At 51.2% G+C, this 17,175-nt stretch overlaps 2 protein-coding genes across 6 annotated transcripts; both read left to right on the top strand.

Moving 5' to 3' along the window:
* The first annotated feature begins 482 nt into the window (after positions 1-482).
* On the top strand, positions 483-8,068 carry KCNAB3 (potassium voltage-gated channel subfamily A regulatory beta subunit 3). Of its 5 annotated transcripts, none has more exons than XM_002826987.6 (14): positions 483-739; positions 2,091-2,134; positions 2,223-2,260; positions 2,494-2,573; positions 3,836-3,880; positions 3,964-4,008; positions 4,213-4,256; positions 4,757-4,843; positions 5,440-5,525; positions 5,675-5,795; positions 5,878-5,972; positions 6,109-6,229; positions 6,395-6,483; positions 6,759-8,068. In XM_002826987.6, exons 1-14 carry the CDS (start codon positions 498-500, stop codon positions 6,834-6,836), a joined length of 1,215 nt encoding a protein of 404 aa, XP_002827033.4. In that variant the 5' UTR covers positions 483-497; the 3' UTR covers positions 6,837-8,068. The 5 variants fall into 5 exon arrangements, with proteins under 5 accessions (XP_002827033.4, XP_054392176.2, XP_054392178.2 ...); XM_054536201.2 differs by having other exon boundaries at positions 6,309-6,483; XM_054536203.2 differs by having other exon boundaries at positions 6,395-6,599; positions 6,759-6,827.
* A 4,478-nt stretch (positions 8,069-12,546) lies between these two features.
* On the top strand, positions 12,547-16,548 carry RNF227 (ring finger protein 227). Its single transcript, XM_024234351.3, has 2 exons — positions 12,547-14,231; positions 14,333-16,548. Exons 1-2 carry the CDS (start codon positions 13,715-13,717, stop codon positions 14,386-14,388), a joined length of 573 nt encoding a protein of 190 aa, XP_024090119.3. The 5' UTR covers positions 12,547-13,714; the 3' UTR covers positions 14,389-16,548.
* Positions 16,549-17,175: the final 627 nt, after the last annotated feature.

Here is a 17,175-nt window from a genome sequence, read left to right as displayed (position 1 = left end):
TATGCAGATGAGCGGCAGGTTTGGCTGGGAGGGGGGCGGCTCTATGCAGATGAGGAGGCGGTGCCTGCATGCTGATGAGCTGGGCCCGCTGCCGACGCGGCTGGGAGCCCAGCGGGTCCCGCAGCGGTTCGCGCTGAAGTGGCATCTCTCTCCCGCCCCGCTTCCCCCTGGGTCCTTATCCTCCGAGACCTTTACCTCATCCTTGACCTTTACCCTCATCCATTTCCCCCTCCTACTCCTTGCACCTGTGTCCCCCGTAACTGAATATCTCCACTCCTGGCGCCCCCTGCGTTTCTTCCCTCCCGCCGCAAACCTCGCGACCTCCAGCAGCCCGCCCCCGCGGGCCCGATCCTGCCTGGCGGCTCCCCCCGCAGCCTCCTCAGCCTTCCCGCTCTGCCGGGGTTCGCCCCACTACGCCCCCGGTCGTCCGCCCTCGGGCTTCCCTGCTCCCCCCTCCCGCCCCCTCGGAGCCCCCTCCCCCGCCCCGGCCAGCCGGCATGCAAGTGTCTATCGCGTGTACCGAGCAGAACCTTCGCAGCCGGAGCAGTGAGGACCGTCTGTGTGGACCCCGGCCGGGCCCCGGGGGCGGTAATGGCGGGCCGGCCGGCGGGGGGCACGGGAATCCTCCGGGGGGTGGAGGGTCTGGCCCCAAGGCCCGAGCTGCACTGGTTCCCCGACCCCCAGCGCCCGCTGGGGCCCTCCGAGAGAGCACCGGCCGAGGCACTGGCATGAAATACAGGTATGGGGGTGGCCGGGCAGCCCACCCCTTCCGCTTTCCTTTCGGGAGCCCTGAGGCTTCTTGAGATGGCCGCCAAGACCCCTTCAAACTTCACTAAGTAGGTCCCCCTTCTTTCCATCTCTTCTTCCTGTCTCTGGCACTCCCTCACTTTGTTCCTCTCTTGGTTTCTGTCGATACCCCTGACTATGAGAGAATCAAGTTTACCAAGGTTGACTGGGTCCTGTCACACCCAGGGGATGCCCCTGAGCTTCCCTCCTTACCCCTGGGAAGGTCAGGGATGCACGGATCTCCAGGCTATGCCTCCTCCAGTGGAGTGTCCTTGGGTCCGTGTCCTGGGGAGTGGAGGGAGGGAATCGGCTTCTCACTCTGGCCTGCTCGGGGTGCCTGACCCAGATACTGCCCCTGCCTGCCCCAAAGGCTAGGTCTCCTGCGACCTTTCTTGGGCGCAAGGGGAGTGGGGCCTGTGGGAAGGATGGACCACATTTTTCATCTCCATGCTGAGGGACAGGGTCTGGGTAGACTGAAATGTAACTGACTTTATCTCAGAGGACTGCCAGACCAGAGGCTCAGAACTTGAAGTAGGGGGTAGAGGAGGGGCTCCTGCTTGGGAGTGACATGAGGTCACTGATCTGACCTGCTTTGTCACCTGAGGAATCTGATCCCCTCTATATGGTGGCCCTGATTGGAAAGCTGAGCCGACACCTGGGTTGGGGGCTTTGGGAGGATGAGGGGGCTCACTGGTTCAGAGATAGTCTTCACAAGTCAATAGGAACAGAGGGAGTAGAGAGGGAGAACTAGGCTTTTCTGTCTTACTCTCCCCCCTCCCCCCAGGTCCTCAATCTGCCTTTCCTCCAGGCCCATCTGCCTAGCCTAGCCAGGGACCCCTGCCTGTCTGAATGCCTGAACTTGACTTGGTTTACCTCTTCCAACCTGGCATCTACCATTTGGCACAGCACTCTGCCTGAGGGCCTGGTCTCACAAACTCACCACAATCAAACAAAATTCCTCCCAGCCCCTCACTGCACACAACCCACAGATGACTCAAACACAGACAAGACCCCAGAAGAAGGACAAACCAGACTGCACGTCTTCAATGTGATAAGAGAGAGTGGAGACTCTGGACAGTGGCTCCAGAGGAACAGTCACATATGGTTCACTTGTCCTTTTGAGAAAATTCCTAGGACCTCTGCTCTGGAGATAGCACTTGCCCAATCTTATAGGCCCACTGGGTCTAGTTTCTTTGGACTGAGACACCTGAGGGCTTCTCAGTCTGGAGGAGAGGAGCTGGGGGCTGATAATCTAAGTCCATAATGGAGGCTCCACCCCTTCCCGCTGCTTCTGTATCTTGCAGGAACCTAGGGAAGTCTGGTCTTCGGGTATCCTGTCTTGGCCTAGGTGAGTCAGAATAGGGATTAAGGAAAGGGGGGCATTCTTTCATGGTCTGCCCCCTGCAGTTCTCATGTGCCTGGCTTCTCTCTTGCAGGTACCTGGGTCACATTTGGTTCTCAGATCTCAGATGAGGTATAAGTTATCGGACCTAGAATCAGGGTGGTGGGGGTGAGGGAACCTGAAAAAAGGGAAGTGAACCTGGATAGGGGTTTGGACAACAAGCACAGGGAATGAAGGACCTAAGGCTGGAGGATGGGGAGAGGGGAGAGACTAGAGAACCCAGGGCTGAGATGTGATGGGTTAGAGTACAGTGAGGGAGGTAACTGAGGAGCAGTAGTTGATCTTTACCTCTTTCACCTCCCTAGACAGCAGAGGATGTGCTGACTGTAGCCTATGAGCATGGTGTAAACCTGTTTGACACCGCTGAAGTGTACGCAGCAGGAAAGTAAGGACTGGGGTGAAAGAGCTAAGCTCCATTTGGAAGGCTGAGAGGACCCCAGGGATTATCTTCTCGTTTTCCCTCTAAAGAACCCTGGGACTTCTGAGAACGTGAAGTTCCAACCCTTTGACGGAGGGACCCTAAAGCGTTGTAGGAGTTACAGTCCCAACATTAGTCCCTCTCTGGCTTAGAAGTCAATGGGCATACTGTGCAGTTACATTAAATAAAGCCAACAAATACATCTGAGGCATTAGTTATGTGCAGCTACATGAGGATTACAGAGATGAATTTTCAAACACATCATGCTGTATCACACATTGATGGAGTCACACTAGGAGCAGGGAAAACCTAGGATGACCTACCTTGCCTCTTCCCCATCTAGCAAACACTTCTGCTCATCTTCAAGACTTGACCCAAGTGTCCGCTCCTTCAAGAATTTTGCCCAACTCCCCGGAGTTGGTCACCCCCTCCCCCACCATGAGCTCCGAAAGCACTGTGGACTGCCTTCTGACACGCAATTCGTGGTTTATGCAGCTATATTAGCTGCTCAAGTCAGAGGCCTCCTTCCATGGAACTTGTTTGCTCTTCCCCAAGTACCCACACAGAGCCTAGCACAGAGCAGGTGCTGCTTCTGGGAAGAATCAACATGTCTGCGAAAGTGCACACAGTCTAAGTGGTTAAAGGAACAAAAAAGGGCAATAGGAAAGATTAAACAATGGTAAAACATTTCAGTAACAGTCCACCATGACAACTTAAGACTTGTCATAAGTGAGCTCATAATTTTATGCTAAATTATGTAGCCAATTCTATGGAAGCTGACAAGAAGCCTGGACCATAGATTGTGGCACTCAGAGAACACATTATGGATGAGGCAGAATTTGAGCTGAGCTTTGGAGGAAGGGTGAGATTTTGCAGAGGCTCAAAGAAGGGGGAGGGCAACCCAGATAGTTGAAGCCAGACAAGGCAGTGTCCTTCCTGGCTCCACCATAGTTGGCCCCTCTCCCTTCATCCTATTCTATCTTTTTGGCACCCACAGCAGGGCTTGGTACACAGCTAATGCACAACAGTTATTTGTTGAATACGTGATGGAAACCATACAACGACACCCCTAGTTCCAACAGACCTCTTATTTTGTCCAGGATGGGGCTGTGAGCTGAAATGGACTCCTGGTTTATATCCTACTTTGCAAGAGAGGAAAAGGTGGGGAGGAGAGGAAGGAATTGATTGGCCTAGGAGGGATCAGTGGCTCTGCCTTATGTTTCTTTTAGGGCTGAAAGAACCCTAGGCAACATCCTTAAGAGCAAAGGTTGGAGGTGAGACTGTTTTGGGGGGTTGCTGGGGACGTGATCACCCAAAAATCCTTTTCTTACTGGTTCTCCTATTTCTATTCTTCCAGGAGATCAAGCTATGTCATCACTACCAAGATTTTTTGGGGAGGACAGTAAGTGGCTGCCCCACTGCGATTGTGGAGAAGGCCTACAAAGAATGTGTGAAGGTGTATGGGGTGGGGGTGGGGACAGCTATCCTGCACCAGGTCCGCACCGTGCCTATGAAGACTCGTGCAATCCCATTTCCTTATTGCTCCAAGCCAGCCCTGGTCCCCTATCTTTGTCACATCTCATCTTTGACTTACCTTTTCCTACAGGGCAGAAACCGAGCGAGGTTTAAGCCGAAAGCACATCATTGAGGGTGAGAGTTAGGGGCTGGGAACCCAAAGTGAGGGGATATGGAAGCCAGAGGAGTAGGGAACAACATTCTCTGAACTTCTGGAGGCTTTGAATAGGGATTGAGGTGGCCATGGCAAGGGGGCAAGGTCTGAATTCTTTTTTTTTTTTTTTTTTTTGAGACGTAGTTTCACTCTTGTTGTCCAGGCTGGAGTGTAATGGCACGATCTCCGCTCACTGCAACCTCCTCCTCCCGGGTTCAAGGGATTCTCCTACCTCAGTGTCTTGAGTAACTGGGATTACAGGCGCACGCCACCACGCCTGGCTAATTTTTTGTATTTTTAGTAGAAACAGGGTTTCACCACGTTAGCCAGGCTGGTCTCAAACTCCTGACCTCAGGTGATCCGCCCACCTCAGCCTCCCAAAGTGCTGGGATTACAGGCATGAGCCACCGCACCTGGTGGCCTGAATTCTTAGTACACTGAAGCTGAGGTGCTTATCTTCTTCTCCCTACCCCACCTCCAGGCTTGCGAGGATCCCTGGAACGCCTCCAGCTGGGATACGTGGACATTGTCTTTGCCAATCGCTCAGACCCCAACTGTCCTATGGAGGGTAAAAGCAGCACCCCCAAACCTTACAGTCCTTCAAAACTGAGTACTTCCTCACTGGGTGCGGTGGCTCATTCCTGTAATCCCAAGACGTTGGGAGGCAAAGGCAGGAGGATCACTTGGGGCCTGGAGTTCGAGAACAGCCTGGGCAACATAGCAAGACCCCGTCTCTACAAAAAATGTTTTAAAATTAGCTGGCTGTGGTGGTGTGTGCCTTGTACTCCCAGCTATTCAGAAGGCTGAGGCAGGAGGATCATTCAAGCCCAGGAGTTTGAGGCCACAGTGAGCTATGATTGCACCACTACACTACATCCTGAGTGACAGAGTGAGACCCTGTCTCAAAAAATCTAAAATACAAAAATTGAGCACTTCCTCAAACCCTCAGCAGGAAGCCAGCCCCTGCTCAGAAGGCCTCCAAAACTCCACAGTGGGGGCTGAGACTCCAGGATGTGGACAGGAAGGGAGGCAAAAAATAAATATTAACTTTCATGACTCCACAGAGTTGCCTGGGGCCTTGGTGGGGCAGGTGGAGGTCTGCAAATCTGGAGTCTTAGATTCCAGGGGTCTGACAGTAAGGCTTTCCCTCTCCTGTGTACCTAGAGATTGTGCGAGCCATGACTTATGTCATCAACCAGGGCCTGGCCCTATACTGGGGGACATCCCAATGGGGGGCTGCAGAAATCATGGTGAGTGTGTGACCCCACCTTGCCCCTGTCCCACAACTGATTCCCACTTTTCACGTGGTTACTCCAAAGTCCACTGCACTGGGGGAGAAGGCAGAGAAGAAAACGGAAGTAGTGCTCTGACCACTTTCTTTTCCCCAACCCCAACCCAGGAGGCCTACTCCATGGCCAGACAGTTCAATCTGATTCCTCCAGTGTGTGAACAAGCGGAGCACCATCTGTTTCAGAGGGAGAAGGTGGAGATGCAGCTGCCAGAGCTCTACCACAAGATTGGTTTGCAGCCCTCATCCCTGCCTTTACCTTAGCCTCATCCATGGCTAGGTCCTTTTCCTGACACCCAGTGTTCTTCCCTTAGGAGTTGGATCAGTCACTTGGTACCCTCTAGCCTGTGGTCTCATTACTAGCAAGTATAATGGGCGAGTCCCAGATACCTGCAGGGCCTCCATCAAGGTGAGATCTGGGGGCTCTCGATGGCAGGACTGGGCTGTATGGGCTGCTTTGGGGCGAGTTACGGGGGGCTGCTATGTGAGTGTGGTGGTGGTGGTGGTGATGGCGGGGTCTTCTGCTGATTCTTCTTGGCCTCCAGGGCTACCAGTGGCTCAAGGACAAAGTGCAGAGTGAAGATGGCAAGAAGCAACAAGCCAAAGTCATGGATCTTCTTCCTGTCGCTCAGCAGCTGGGCTGCACCGTGGCCCAGCTTGCTATTGGTGAGACATTGCACCCTGCAGGGGCCCTGTCTCCTCCTGACATGTGCCCAAGCCCATCCTAAAACTGGTTTGTCCCTAGGGAGGACGCTTGTCTTCAGAGACGCTTCTGAAATCTATGTGGTCACTGTTCCCCATCAGTTCTCTTTTTTCCTCCTCTGGCCCCAGCGTGGTGTCTCCGTAGTGAGGGTGTCAGCTCTGTCTTGCTGGGGGTGTCGAGTGCGGAGCAGTTGATAGAACACCTGGGCGCGCTACAGGTGAGCCGGGGACTCAGAGGCAGAGCCTCTCTGTCCCCCTCCCCAGGAGTCAAAGCCACGCTATGCAACTCAGGATGGCTCTATAAGGTCACACACTACAAAGTCCTCACTTGCAGGTGAGAGGTCCCAGGGCCGGAAAGCGAGGCACTGGCACAGCTGCGGCTCTTGCCTTGCCACTTGACCCCACTGTGGTGCTTCCCTGGGTACTGGAACCCCATGCCCTTTCTCAGTGACCCAGCATGGGCTGCCGTCGCCACCATCCCACTCTCCTCCAGGTGCTGAGCCAGCTGACCCCGCAGACGGTGATGGAAATAGACGGGCTCCTGGGAAACAAGCCACATTCCAAGAAGTAGTCTGTCGCGGGCGCAGGGACCCAACCCGGTGTCGCTGCACCCACCCGAGACCTGATCCCCGCAGCCGCCTCTCCCGCTCCGGATTCCTTCACGCAGCTGCCGGAGCCAGACCAGCCCCGCCCACCAACGAGTCCCGGCTTCGAGTAGTGATACGCATGAACAAAGCCATATCCTTTTGCAGTGGGGTCGAGAGAGAAATTAGTACGCCCGCCCCCCTGCTGCGTCTTTCTAGGCCCTTCTTGCAAATCCCAGGCATGAGCTACTCGCCGTCGGCTCTCTGCCACTTGGTCTCGCCCCCTACTCTCCTCCCCTTATTCCCGAGGCCCAGAAAAGAAAACAAAAACAAAAACCCAGCACATAGAGAGGAAACATGCAGAGTACCTCAAAAGGGGCCCTTGAAATGTCATCAAAGGGTAATAACTTAGTGAATGAGTTGTGATGTCATCTGGAACATAGGAAATGGGACTCTTAGGGTATTCGGTACGAAGGAAGCCAGGCTGGTCCTGGCAGGAAGTAAATGATAATCTTTGGGAAACCAGGACCCTGCCTCCCAGCCCAGAGGTGGAGGAGGGCGGTCAGGGTGGGGCCTACAGTGGCACAGCACTGACAAAGGTAGAGGGAAATTTAATAGCACATCTACACTGCAGTCTGGTGAAAGTGGCCGGGGTGGCCCTTGGAAAACAATTGGGCTGTTCTTGGCAGGAATTAGTGACAGCCTTTCCGTCACGGGCAGGGACAAGGGGCTGACATAAAACGTCTGGGTATAGACTATTGAGCCTTGAGCAGGGCCTCCTACCTGGCAGTGGGGAACTGCAGTCTTCCTCCTGGCAACAACCCGAAAGCAATAATGATGGCCTCTTCTCTGTAAGACTTCCCAGGGAACTGTAAATAAACCTCAGCTTGATCTTCACAGTGTCTAAAGTTGTAGGGGCTTGGGAGGTTAGGGTCACAGTCTCACCTGTCTGGCCCTCTCGCCCCCTGACATTAGAAATCTCCTAGCATTAGCTTTCTCTCCATTGCTCATTCACCTTGGCGACCCAGGCATCGGGCTCCTAGTCACTGTTCTCATCAAGGACCAAGACACCAGATACCCCAGGCCCCAGTTTTCTTCCTTCAGCTACCACATTCCTTAGAACCCAGAAATCTGGCTTCGTAATTTTGTTCCTCCTCTTTCTATGAAAGACTTAGCTATCTGCCCTTATTTGTTTGTATTTAAAGTAATATTAGCCATACTTGTTCCTTGTACTTCTCATTTCTCTCTCGCCGGATACCCACACATATGCCAAGGAACTTGGGGCTGAGTGGGAGATGCTGTTCTGAGGTTGAGGCTTTGTGATTTGGTGGAGAGGTAAAGTGAAGAATGGTCTGAGGTTGAGGGAATACAGAGAGAAGGAAAGATGTTATCATTTTACTGGGACAGAATTGGGTGGAAAGTTACAACCTTAAAGATCACAAGGTAGAGGAGGATGAGCTCTGCCTTCCTTAAAACAACCTGCCCATCTCCCTTCTACCCATCTTCATCCCGCCTTGATCCAAAAGCTGGGCGAGCAGAGTAAAACCAATTTCCAAAAGAGAAAAGTCAGCAGCATGCCATTTACTGGATTAGCAGCCAACTGCATCAACTAATACTTATATCCACCCCATCATCTCCCACTCATTTTGCAAGACTGTGGAGGAAACAAGGAAGTAAAATATATGACTAAACTATGATTAGTTATTCTGTAACATATGAGAATTTATCAATCCCAAATAGGATTCTCCTTAAATAGTTATCTTAGAGGGTTATGCACTTATTTTAATGAACCCTGTCCCATTGCTCAAAATATTAAAAACAAACAAACAAACACCACTCCTCCTAGAATTACCTTGAGACAGTTTGGAAACGCCTTGATTAAAAAAAAAAAAAAAACCACCTTCCTTTATTGTCACAACTCCTTTGTATATAGACATTTGCCATATTTATCACCCACCTCATTCATTCATTTAGCAAGTATTTGTCTATTGAGTCCTATTATGGTGTGGCACAGGGATACAAGGGTGAACAAAACCAGACTCAGAAACTTCATATATCTTGCTGAGGAGAGAGACAATCACAGAACCACCAAATAAAAACAAACTTCTTGTCCAAAGTCCAGAGGAAAGCACATGGTATTACTGAGTCTATAGTGGTTATTTGACATGGTGAGGTTACGCTGAGAGCTGAAGCATGAATAGGTGTTAATAAGGGTTAAGCAAGAGGGTTAAGAGCATATGCTAAGGCCTGTGGCAGAAAAGAACATACAAGCCAAAAGTACCCAAAGCCAGAGTGTCTAGAGAGGAACGGAACAGAAAGTGAGACATGGGTAATGGCCGGGTGCAGTGGCTCACGCCTGTAATCCCAGTACTTTGGGAGGCTGAGGCTGGTGGATCACTTGAGGTCAGGAGTTTGAGATCAGCCTGGCCAACATGGTGAAAACCTATCTCTACTAAAAATACAAAAAAAAAAAAAAAAAAAAAAAAAAAATTAGCCGGGCATGGTGACACCCACCTGTAGTCCCAGCTACTCAGAAGGCTGAGGCAGGAGAATCGCTTGAGCCTGGGAGGCAGAGGTTGCAGTGAGTTGAGATTGCACCACTGCACTCCAGCCTGGGCGACGGAGCAAGACTCTGTCTGGAAGGAAGGAAGGAAGGAGTAAGTTCAGAACACACAGGGACTTGCAGGGCACCTTAGAATGTTATATTTATCTAGGCCGGGTGCAGTGGCTCACACCTGTAATCCAAGCACTTTGGGAGGCCAAGGCATGTGGATCACTTGAGCCCAGGGGTTCAAGACCAGCCTGGACAACATGGGGAGACCCCATCTCTATAAAAATACAAGAATTACCTGGGCATGGTAGCTCATACCTGTGTAGTCCCAGCTACGCGGAGCCTGAGGTGGGTAGGTGGCTTGAGTCTGGGAGATCAAGGCTGTAGTGAGCCAAGATTATGCCACTACACTCCAGCCTAATGGTCACAGCAAGCTCCTGTCTCAAAAAATATTATATTTATCATACTGGGGAAAAAAACAGTAGGAAGCCCTCTATATCAGTTATCTATTGATACACAACAAATCACCACCAAAGTTAATGGCCTTAGATAACTTTTTATTTATTTTTATTTTATTTTATTTGAGATGGAGTCTCACTCCGTCACTCAGGCTGGAGTACAGTTGCGTGATCTCAGCTCACTGCAACCTTCACCTCCCGGGTTCAAGCTATTCTCCTGCCTCACCCTCCTGAGTAGCTGAGACTACAGGCGAGTGCCACCATGCCCAGCTAATTTTTTGTATTTTTGGTAGAGACAGGGTTTCACCATCTTGGCCAGGCTGGTCTTGAACTCCTGATCTGGTGATCCACCCACCTCGGCCTCCCAAAGTGCTGGGATTACAGGCGTGAGCCACCACATCCAGCCACTATTGATTTATTTATTTATTTAGAGATGGAGTCTCGCTCTGTTGCCAGACTGGAGTGCAGTGGCGCGATCTCAGCTCACTGCAACCTCTGCCTCCTGGGTTCAAGCAATTCTCCCACCTCAGCCTCCCCAGTAGCTGGGATTACAGATACGTGCCACCACGCCCAGCTAATTTTTGTATTTTTAGTAGAGACGGGATTTCACCTTATTGTCCAGGAGGGTCTTGATCTCCTGATCTCGTGATCTGCCTGCCTCCGCCTCCCAAAGTGCTGGGATTACAGGCATAAGCCACCGCGCCCAGCCACTTTTTATTTATTTTTAAGAGGCGGGGGTGTCACTCTGTCACCCAGGCTGGAGTGCACTGACATGATCACGGCTCAGTGCAGCTTCGAACTCCTGAGGCTCAAGTGATCCTCCCACCTCAGCCTACTGAGTAGCTGGGACGATGTGCACCACTGAGCCTGGCTTTTTTCTTTTTTCTTTTCTTTTTTTTTTTTTTGTAATGATGGGGTCTCACCACAATTCCCAGGCTGATCTCAAATTCCCGAGCTCAAGTTATCCTTCCATCTTGGCCTCCCAAAGTGCTAGGATTACAGGTGTGAGCCACCACACTCAGTAGAAATAACTTTTAAAAACTTTTTTTTTTCACGATTCTGTGGGCTTGCTGGGAGTTCCTTTGCTGTTTTCACCTAGGCTCACTCACATGGCTGCACTCAAATGGCAGGTCAGCTGAGCAGGAAAATGTAAAATGGCCTCACCAGCATGTCTGGTTGTTGGCTGGCGCTCCTCGGTGTGGCCTCATCCTCATATGGTGGTCTCAGGGAGTATTCCAAGGGGACAAAGGCAGAAGCTACAAGGCCTCTGAAGGACTAGGTTCCAGAACTCACACATCACTTCTGCCACATCTATTGGTCAAAACTAGTTACAAGACCAGCCCAGATTCAAGGGATAGAGAAAGAGACCCCAATTCTTGACGTGAGATGCAGCGAAGTCACATTGCAAAGGAATTTGGGGCCATCATTAATCTACCACCAGATTAAAAGGTTTTTTTTTTTTTTTGAGATAAGAGTCTCACCCTGTCGCCCAGGCTGGAGTACACGGGCGCGATCTCAGCTCACTGCAACCTCTGCCTCCTGGGTTCAAGCAATTCTCCCACCTCAGCCTCCTGAGTAGCTGGGACTACAGGTGCACGCCGCCATGCCCGGCTAATTTTTTGTATTTTAGGAGAGACAGGGTTTCCCTGTGTTGCCCAGGCTGGTCGTGAACTCCTAAGCTCAGGCAATCTGCCCGTCTCGGCCTCCCAAAGTGCTGGGATTATAGGTGTGAGCCACCACACTTGGCCCATCATGTATTTATTAACAATAGATACCTACCAGTCCCCCCTCCCTTTTTTTTTTTTTTTGAGACCAAGTCTCACTCTGTTGCCCAGACTGGAGTGCAGTGGCGTGATCTTGGCTCACTGCAACCTCCACCTCCCAGGTTCAAGCAAGTCTCGTGCCTCAGCCTCCCGAATAGCTGGGACTACAGGTGTGAGCCACCATCCCCGGCGAATTTTTGTATTTTTAGTAGAGATGGGGTTTCACCATTTGGCCAGGCTGGTCTTGAACTCCTGACCTCAAGTGATCCACCCACCTCGGCCTCCCAAAATGCTGGAATTACAGGCAAGAGCCACCATGCCTGGCCCTACCAGTCCCTTTTTAAGACCAAAAAGTTTTGAATTGTGACAGCATCACTGTAATAAGTAGACAGCTTCTCCCATGATCACAGACAATACCATTCAAAAGTTCTGAAATGTTTGCTTAAAAATGATGGTATACCTCCTCAAAAGAGATTACCCTCTAGGTTTTAACAATTTAGGTTAAAAAACCAGCTCTGCATTGCCTGTGATAGCTGGTAAATGCCATGGGTGTGGAGAAGCTCATCTTGCACATATTGGTCAAGAGGGATGGGAGTTGAAAATGTTGGGTACTGGCCAGGCGCGGTGGCTCACGCCTGTAATCCCAGCACTTTGGGAGGCTGAGGCGGGCAGATCACCAGGTCAGGAGATCGAGACCATCCTGGCTAACACAGTGAAACCCCGTCTCTACTAAAAATACAAAAAATTAGCTGGGCGTGGTGGTGGGCGCCTGTAGTCCCAACTACTTGGGAGGCTGAGGCAGGAGAATGGCATGAACCCAGGAGGCGGAGCTTGCAGTGAGCCGAGATGGTACCACTGCACTCCAGCCTGGGCAACAGAGCGAGACTCCGTCTCAAAAAAAAAAAAGAAAAAAAAGAAAATGTTGGGTACTCAGAAGTTAAGGTGAATTCAGTATAGGCTGGGGGCACAGGATAAGAATAGTAGCTAATATAGTACTTACCTGGTGTTTCACTGTGTACTGGACACCATTTGAAGCACCTTACACATATAAGTTCGTTCAGTCCTCATTATTATTATCCACATTTTTAAAACTAGGAAACCAAGGCCCAGAGAAATTAAGCAACTTGCTCAAAGTGTCACAACTAGTAAGAGGTGGAAGCTAGGATCTGAACTCAAGCCAGCTGGCTCTAGACTGTGTTATCACCCTCCACAACAGAACCTGGGCTGCAGGTCCAGGAGAGGAGGGTGAGGAGACAGCTTGTGTGTAGGTGTGGCACCATGAGGGGAATGTGGGTTGTGAGTACCATGTCCTGTTTACCAGTGGGAGAAGTCAGAACCCTGAGTCAGAACTTATGCTGGGGAGCTTTGCTGGGGCCATCACGATGTGTGGGTGTCCAGGCCTCCGGAAGGAAAGGATTCCCAGCATTCCTAAAGCCACGGTCCTGGAATCTAGGTCCCTCCTTAGGCTGAGATACCAGCTGAGAGTTAAAGCAGTTTGGGGAGAATGAAGCTTAGGAAGCCAGCCTTACAAACAACACAGAGAGGTCATCTATAATGAGAATTGAGGACAAAATCGATTCAAAGGCCCAGGGACCACTAAAGGTTGGGCAGTGTTTGGAAACTGTTTGGGTGGGATTGTGAAACTCCCTGCGAGCAACTAAATAGGCCGAGGGGGCTTTATAGACTTGTGCCAATGACTGAGGGCTCAGGCGCAGGGAGGGACCCGGGGATTTGCACATGGTAGAATTAAGGAGCGCTGGCGTTGCTTTGGGGGAAGAAGAAAAGCCCCACCCCGCTCCCCCGAGAGTAGGGAGGAATGGGTGCTTTGGCCCCAGGGCTCCGGTCCTGGCACCGCCTGGGCCGCCTCCCCGACTCCATCATCGCTGTCATTCCCGGCCTCAAGCTTCCACCGCCCCCACACGTGCCGCCACAGGGAGCGGCCCGATCGAGGCGTGACGCTTCGAAGGGTGGGGCCGCACTTATTCCCCTATTTAAAGGGGAAAGAGGCCGCGGCGCCGGCCCCAGGAGAGTCTGCTCGTTCTGTTCACGGAGCCGGCCGCGTTAGCGACGTCCTCGAGTCCGCAGCGGGCACGATGCAGCTCTTGGTGAGGGTACCCTCTCTTCCGGAGCGGGGCGAGCTGGACTGCAACATCTGCTACCGTCCTTTCAACCTCGGGGGCCGCGCGCCCCGCCGCCTGCCCGGAACGGCGCGCGCCCGCTGCGGCCACACGCTCTGCACCGCCTGCCTCCGCGAGCTGGCGGCGCGCGGGGACGGCGGCGGGGCGGCCGCGCGCGTGGTGCGCCTGCGCCGCGTGGTCACGTGCCCCTTCTGCCGCGCGCACTCGCAGCTCCCTCGCGGCGGCGTCACGGAGATGGCTCTTGACTCGGACTTGTGGTCGCGATTGGAGGAAAAAGCGCGGGCCAAGTGCGAACGAGATGAGGCTGGGAACCCGGCCAAGGAAAGCAGCGACGCTGACGGAGAGGCGGAGGAGGAAGGGGAGAGCGAGAAGGGGGCGGGGCCTAGGAGTGCTGAGTGGCGCGCGCTCCGGCGGCTCTGGGACAGGGTCCTGGCGCCTGCGCGGCGCTGGAGGCGTCCGCTGCCTAGCAACGGTGAGGGGCTGCCCGGGGAGGATGCAGGGGAGAGAGCGCCGAGAAATACCGAGGTTCGTTGGCTTGCTCCTGCTGCCACTAACCCTTCTTCTTTCCCCCAGTGCTCTACTGTCCGGAGATCAAGGACATTGCCCACCTGACCCGTTGCACGTTGTAACCGAGGAACTCGGAAGCTACAGCCAAAGGAAGGTGGGAGCTGCAGCCTCGCGGGGGCTGATGTCAAGACTACTCTCTCTGAGATCCCAGGATTGGCATGTGATGAGAGAGATGAGCCAAAGGCAGGAGGGAACGCCCTGGGAGGTGTTGATGCAGAGTTGGGGAGGCTCCTAGACGAACTCGCCCCCATCTACTGACTGTGCCAGTCTTACATTTTCAGGATGGAGTGGCCAAGGGATGATATAAACAAAGCCTACGTTACCGTGGGAAGAAGACAGACTGTTTTCTTAGCTGGGACTTTGGCTTTTGTCCAGGGTGGCTCTGGTGTGTGGGAGCAACAGGTCCCATTTTAGCAATTCTTTGTCAATGGTTTGAATTTTTTTTTTTTTAAGATGGAACGGGAGAGAAGAGGCTAATTTTCGCGTCATGTTAATCTCCCTTCTCTGGCATGTAAGGGTGCTGGTATGCCTGCTGTCTCCCCACTCCCAGTTCTGTGTTCCAAAAATTGAGATGGCTCCCTGCCTGTGACTGTGATTAGGAGCCTTGCTTCATTTCAGAATCTCCCTTCAACCTGCTAGGGCAGGTATCAGAAATTCCAAAGGGCATTTATGTGAGGCACCTAATTAGAGCGTATCAAAGTAGGAAGGGAGAGCCATTTGAAAGGCATCATATTTCAAGCTTTTGCTATTATCTGTGTTATCTTTACAGTCACGGGAACACACTGGCGCTACTGAAAAGATACTTATACAATTTTAAGTGTCTTTAAAATTTGTGTCCCATAATGGGACATCACCTATTGTATATATGCCATGTATTCTATTTTAGAATCCTGTAACTATCTTATGACCATATAGTCATATTCAAGGACCAGCAGTGTTGGTATACTGTCAACGGAAGTGCACAATCTCACTCCAGACTTCCTGAATCAGACTCTGGCAGGGTTTTTTGTTTTTTTTTGTTTTGAGCCAGAGTCTCACTGTGTCGCCCAGGCTGGAGTGCAGTGGCGTGATCTCGGCTCACTGAAGCCTCCGCCTCCCAGGTTCAAGCGATTCTCCTGCCTCACCCTCCGGAGTAGCTGGGATTACAGGCGCCTGCCACCACACCTGGCTAATTTTTGTATTTTTAGTAGAGACGGGGTTTCCCCTTGTTGGTCAGGCTGGTCTCAAACTCCTGACCTCAGGTGATGCGCCCACCTCGGCCTCCAAAATGCTGGGATTATAGGAGTGAGCCACCGCGCCGGGCCAGACTCTGGATTTTAACAATCCCAGGTGATTTGTGTGCCTGTGAAAATTTAAGTACCATTGGTCTAGATCCTACACTCTTTAGAATATCACCATCTGTAGGTAGAATATTTAAAGCATAATAGGTATGACTGATAGATTATTTTATCCAAAGTTTTTTTTTTTTTTTGAGATGGAGTCTTGCTCTGTCGCCCAGACTGGAGTGCAGTGGCGTGATCTCAGCTCACTGCAAGCTCTGCCTCCTGGGTTCACGCCATTCTCCTGCCTCAGCCTCCCAAGTAGCTGGGACTACAGGCACCCGCCACCACGCCCGGCTAATTTTTTTGTTATTTTTAGTAGAGATGGGGTTTCACCGTGTTAGCCAGGATGGTCTTGATCTCGTGACCTCATGATCCACCTGCCTCGGCCTCCCAAAGTGTTGGGATTACAGGCATGAGCCACCACGCCCGGCCCCAAAATTCTAAAGTAACATTCTATTGCTAAAGAAATCCTAACCTATTATGTCACATTTTCCTGTTAGTTACAAATGTGAACTTATTAAGTATTAACCTCAATTTTTTAGAGGCCTCCAATCTTTTTAAAATATATTTTTGATTGACAAATCATAATTATGCACTTATGGGGTATAAACCTCAATTTTTGTAACCCTATTTTGGCATTTTCCTGTCCTTACATCTCAGCTTAAATGCTCCCTCTTTTGGGAGGCCTTTTTCTGCCTTCAACATAGTAGAGCCTTTTCCTCCACCCGTCTGTAACATAATGCCGTTTTATTTTTACTGCTTTTATTTTCATGCTTTGTGGGTGTCCCCACAGGAGTGTAAGCCCCATGGGAGCAAGGGCTGACCTGTGACTGTTTTATCTCCAGGGCCAACAGCAGTGTTACCATATAGTATGTACTCAATAAATATTTGTTGGCTTTATCTCTTACGTTTTAATATAATAGCCTTGTGAACTAAGTGTCTGGCCTCTCTCAATCTCTGAGAGGCTCTGTTTAGTGAACAATAAACATCAAGGAAGTGCCTAGCAGTTCAAATCTTTGGTAAGCTAGACAGATCTGACCCTCAACGCCTTAAAAAAAAAAAAGTGTGCCTTTGCTTCATACTGGAGCTGAACCTGTGGAGCTGTAGTGACCTCTACTGACTCTTAGGGGGAACTAAGCAACTTGAAGGTGGAAAGGATGATCAAAAGGATGGCTGGAAGGCAGTTTTGAATCTTGCTAGGCGCTCCTCCCACTACATTTCTGTCCAGTAAGTCCCACTCTCTCTGAAGTCAACCTGAGGCCACATAGGTATCTGCTGCTCACCCTCCTTCTCTACAGAGCCCATGACATAGTTGGGGCTGGAAGAACCTCAGTTTTAGTGAATAATCCAAGAGATAAAAATGAGGAAAAGGAAAAAGTTGTTAAGATTTTTTTAAAAAGAAAAGGCAGAAAGCAACCTTTCTTATCCCTCCCCCCAAAAACTGCCCCCCCATAAAAAATAACAGAGCACACAGAAAGGAAAGTATAATTTATATGTACAACCAATAAACCTGATACAGAAGAGGGG

Source organism: Pongo abelii, chromosome 19 (genome assembly GCF_028885655.2).
Source record: "Pongo abelii isolate AG06213 chromosome 19, NHGRI_mPonAbe1-v2.0_pri, whole genome shotgun sequence".
Classification (NCBI taxonomy): domain Eukaryota; kingdom Metazoa; phylum Chordata; class Mammalia; order Primates; family Hominidae; genus Pongo; species Pongo abelii.
This window is presented reverse-complemented; position numbering and strand designations above follow the sequence as displayed.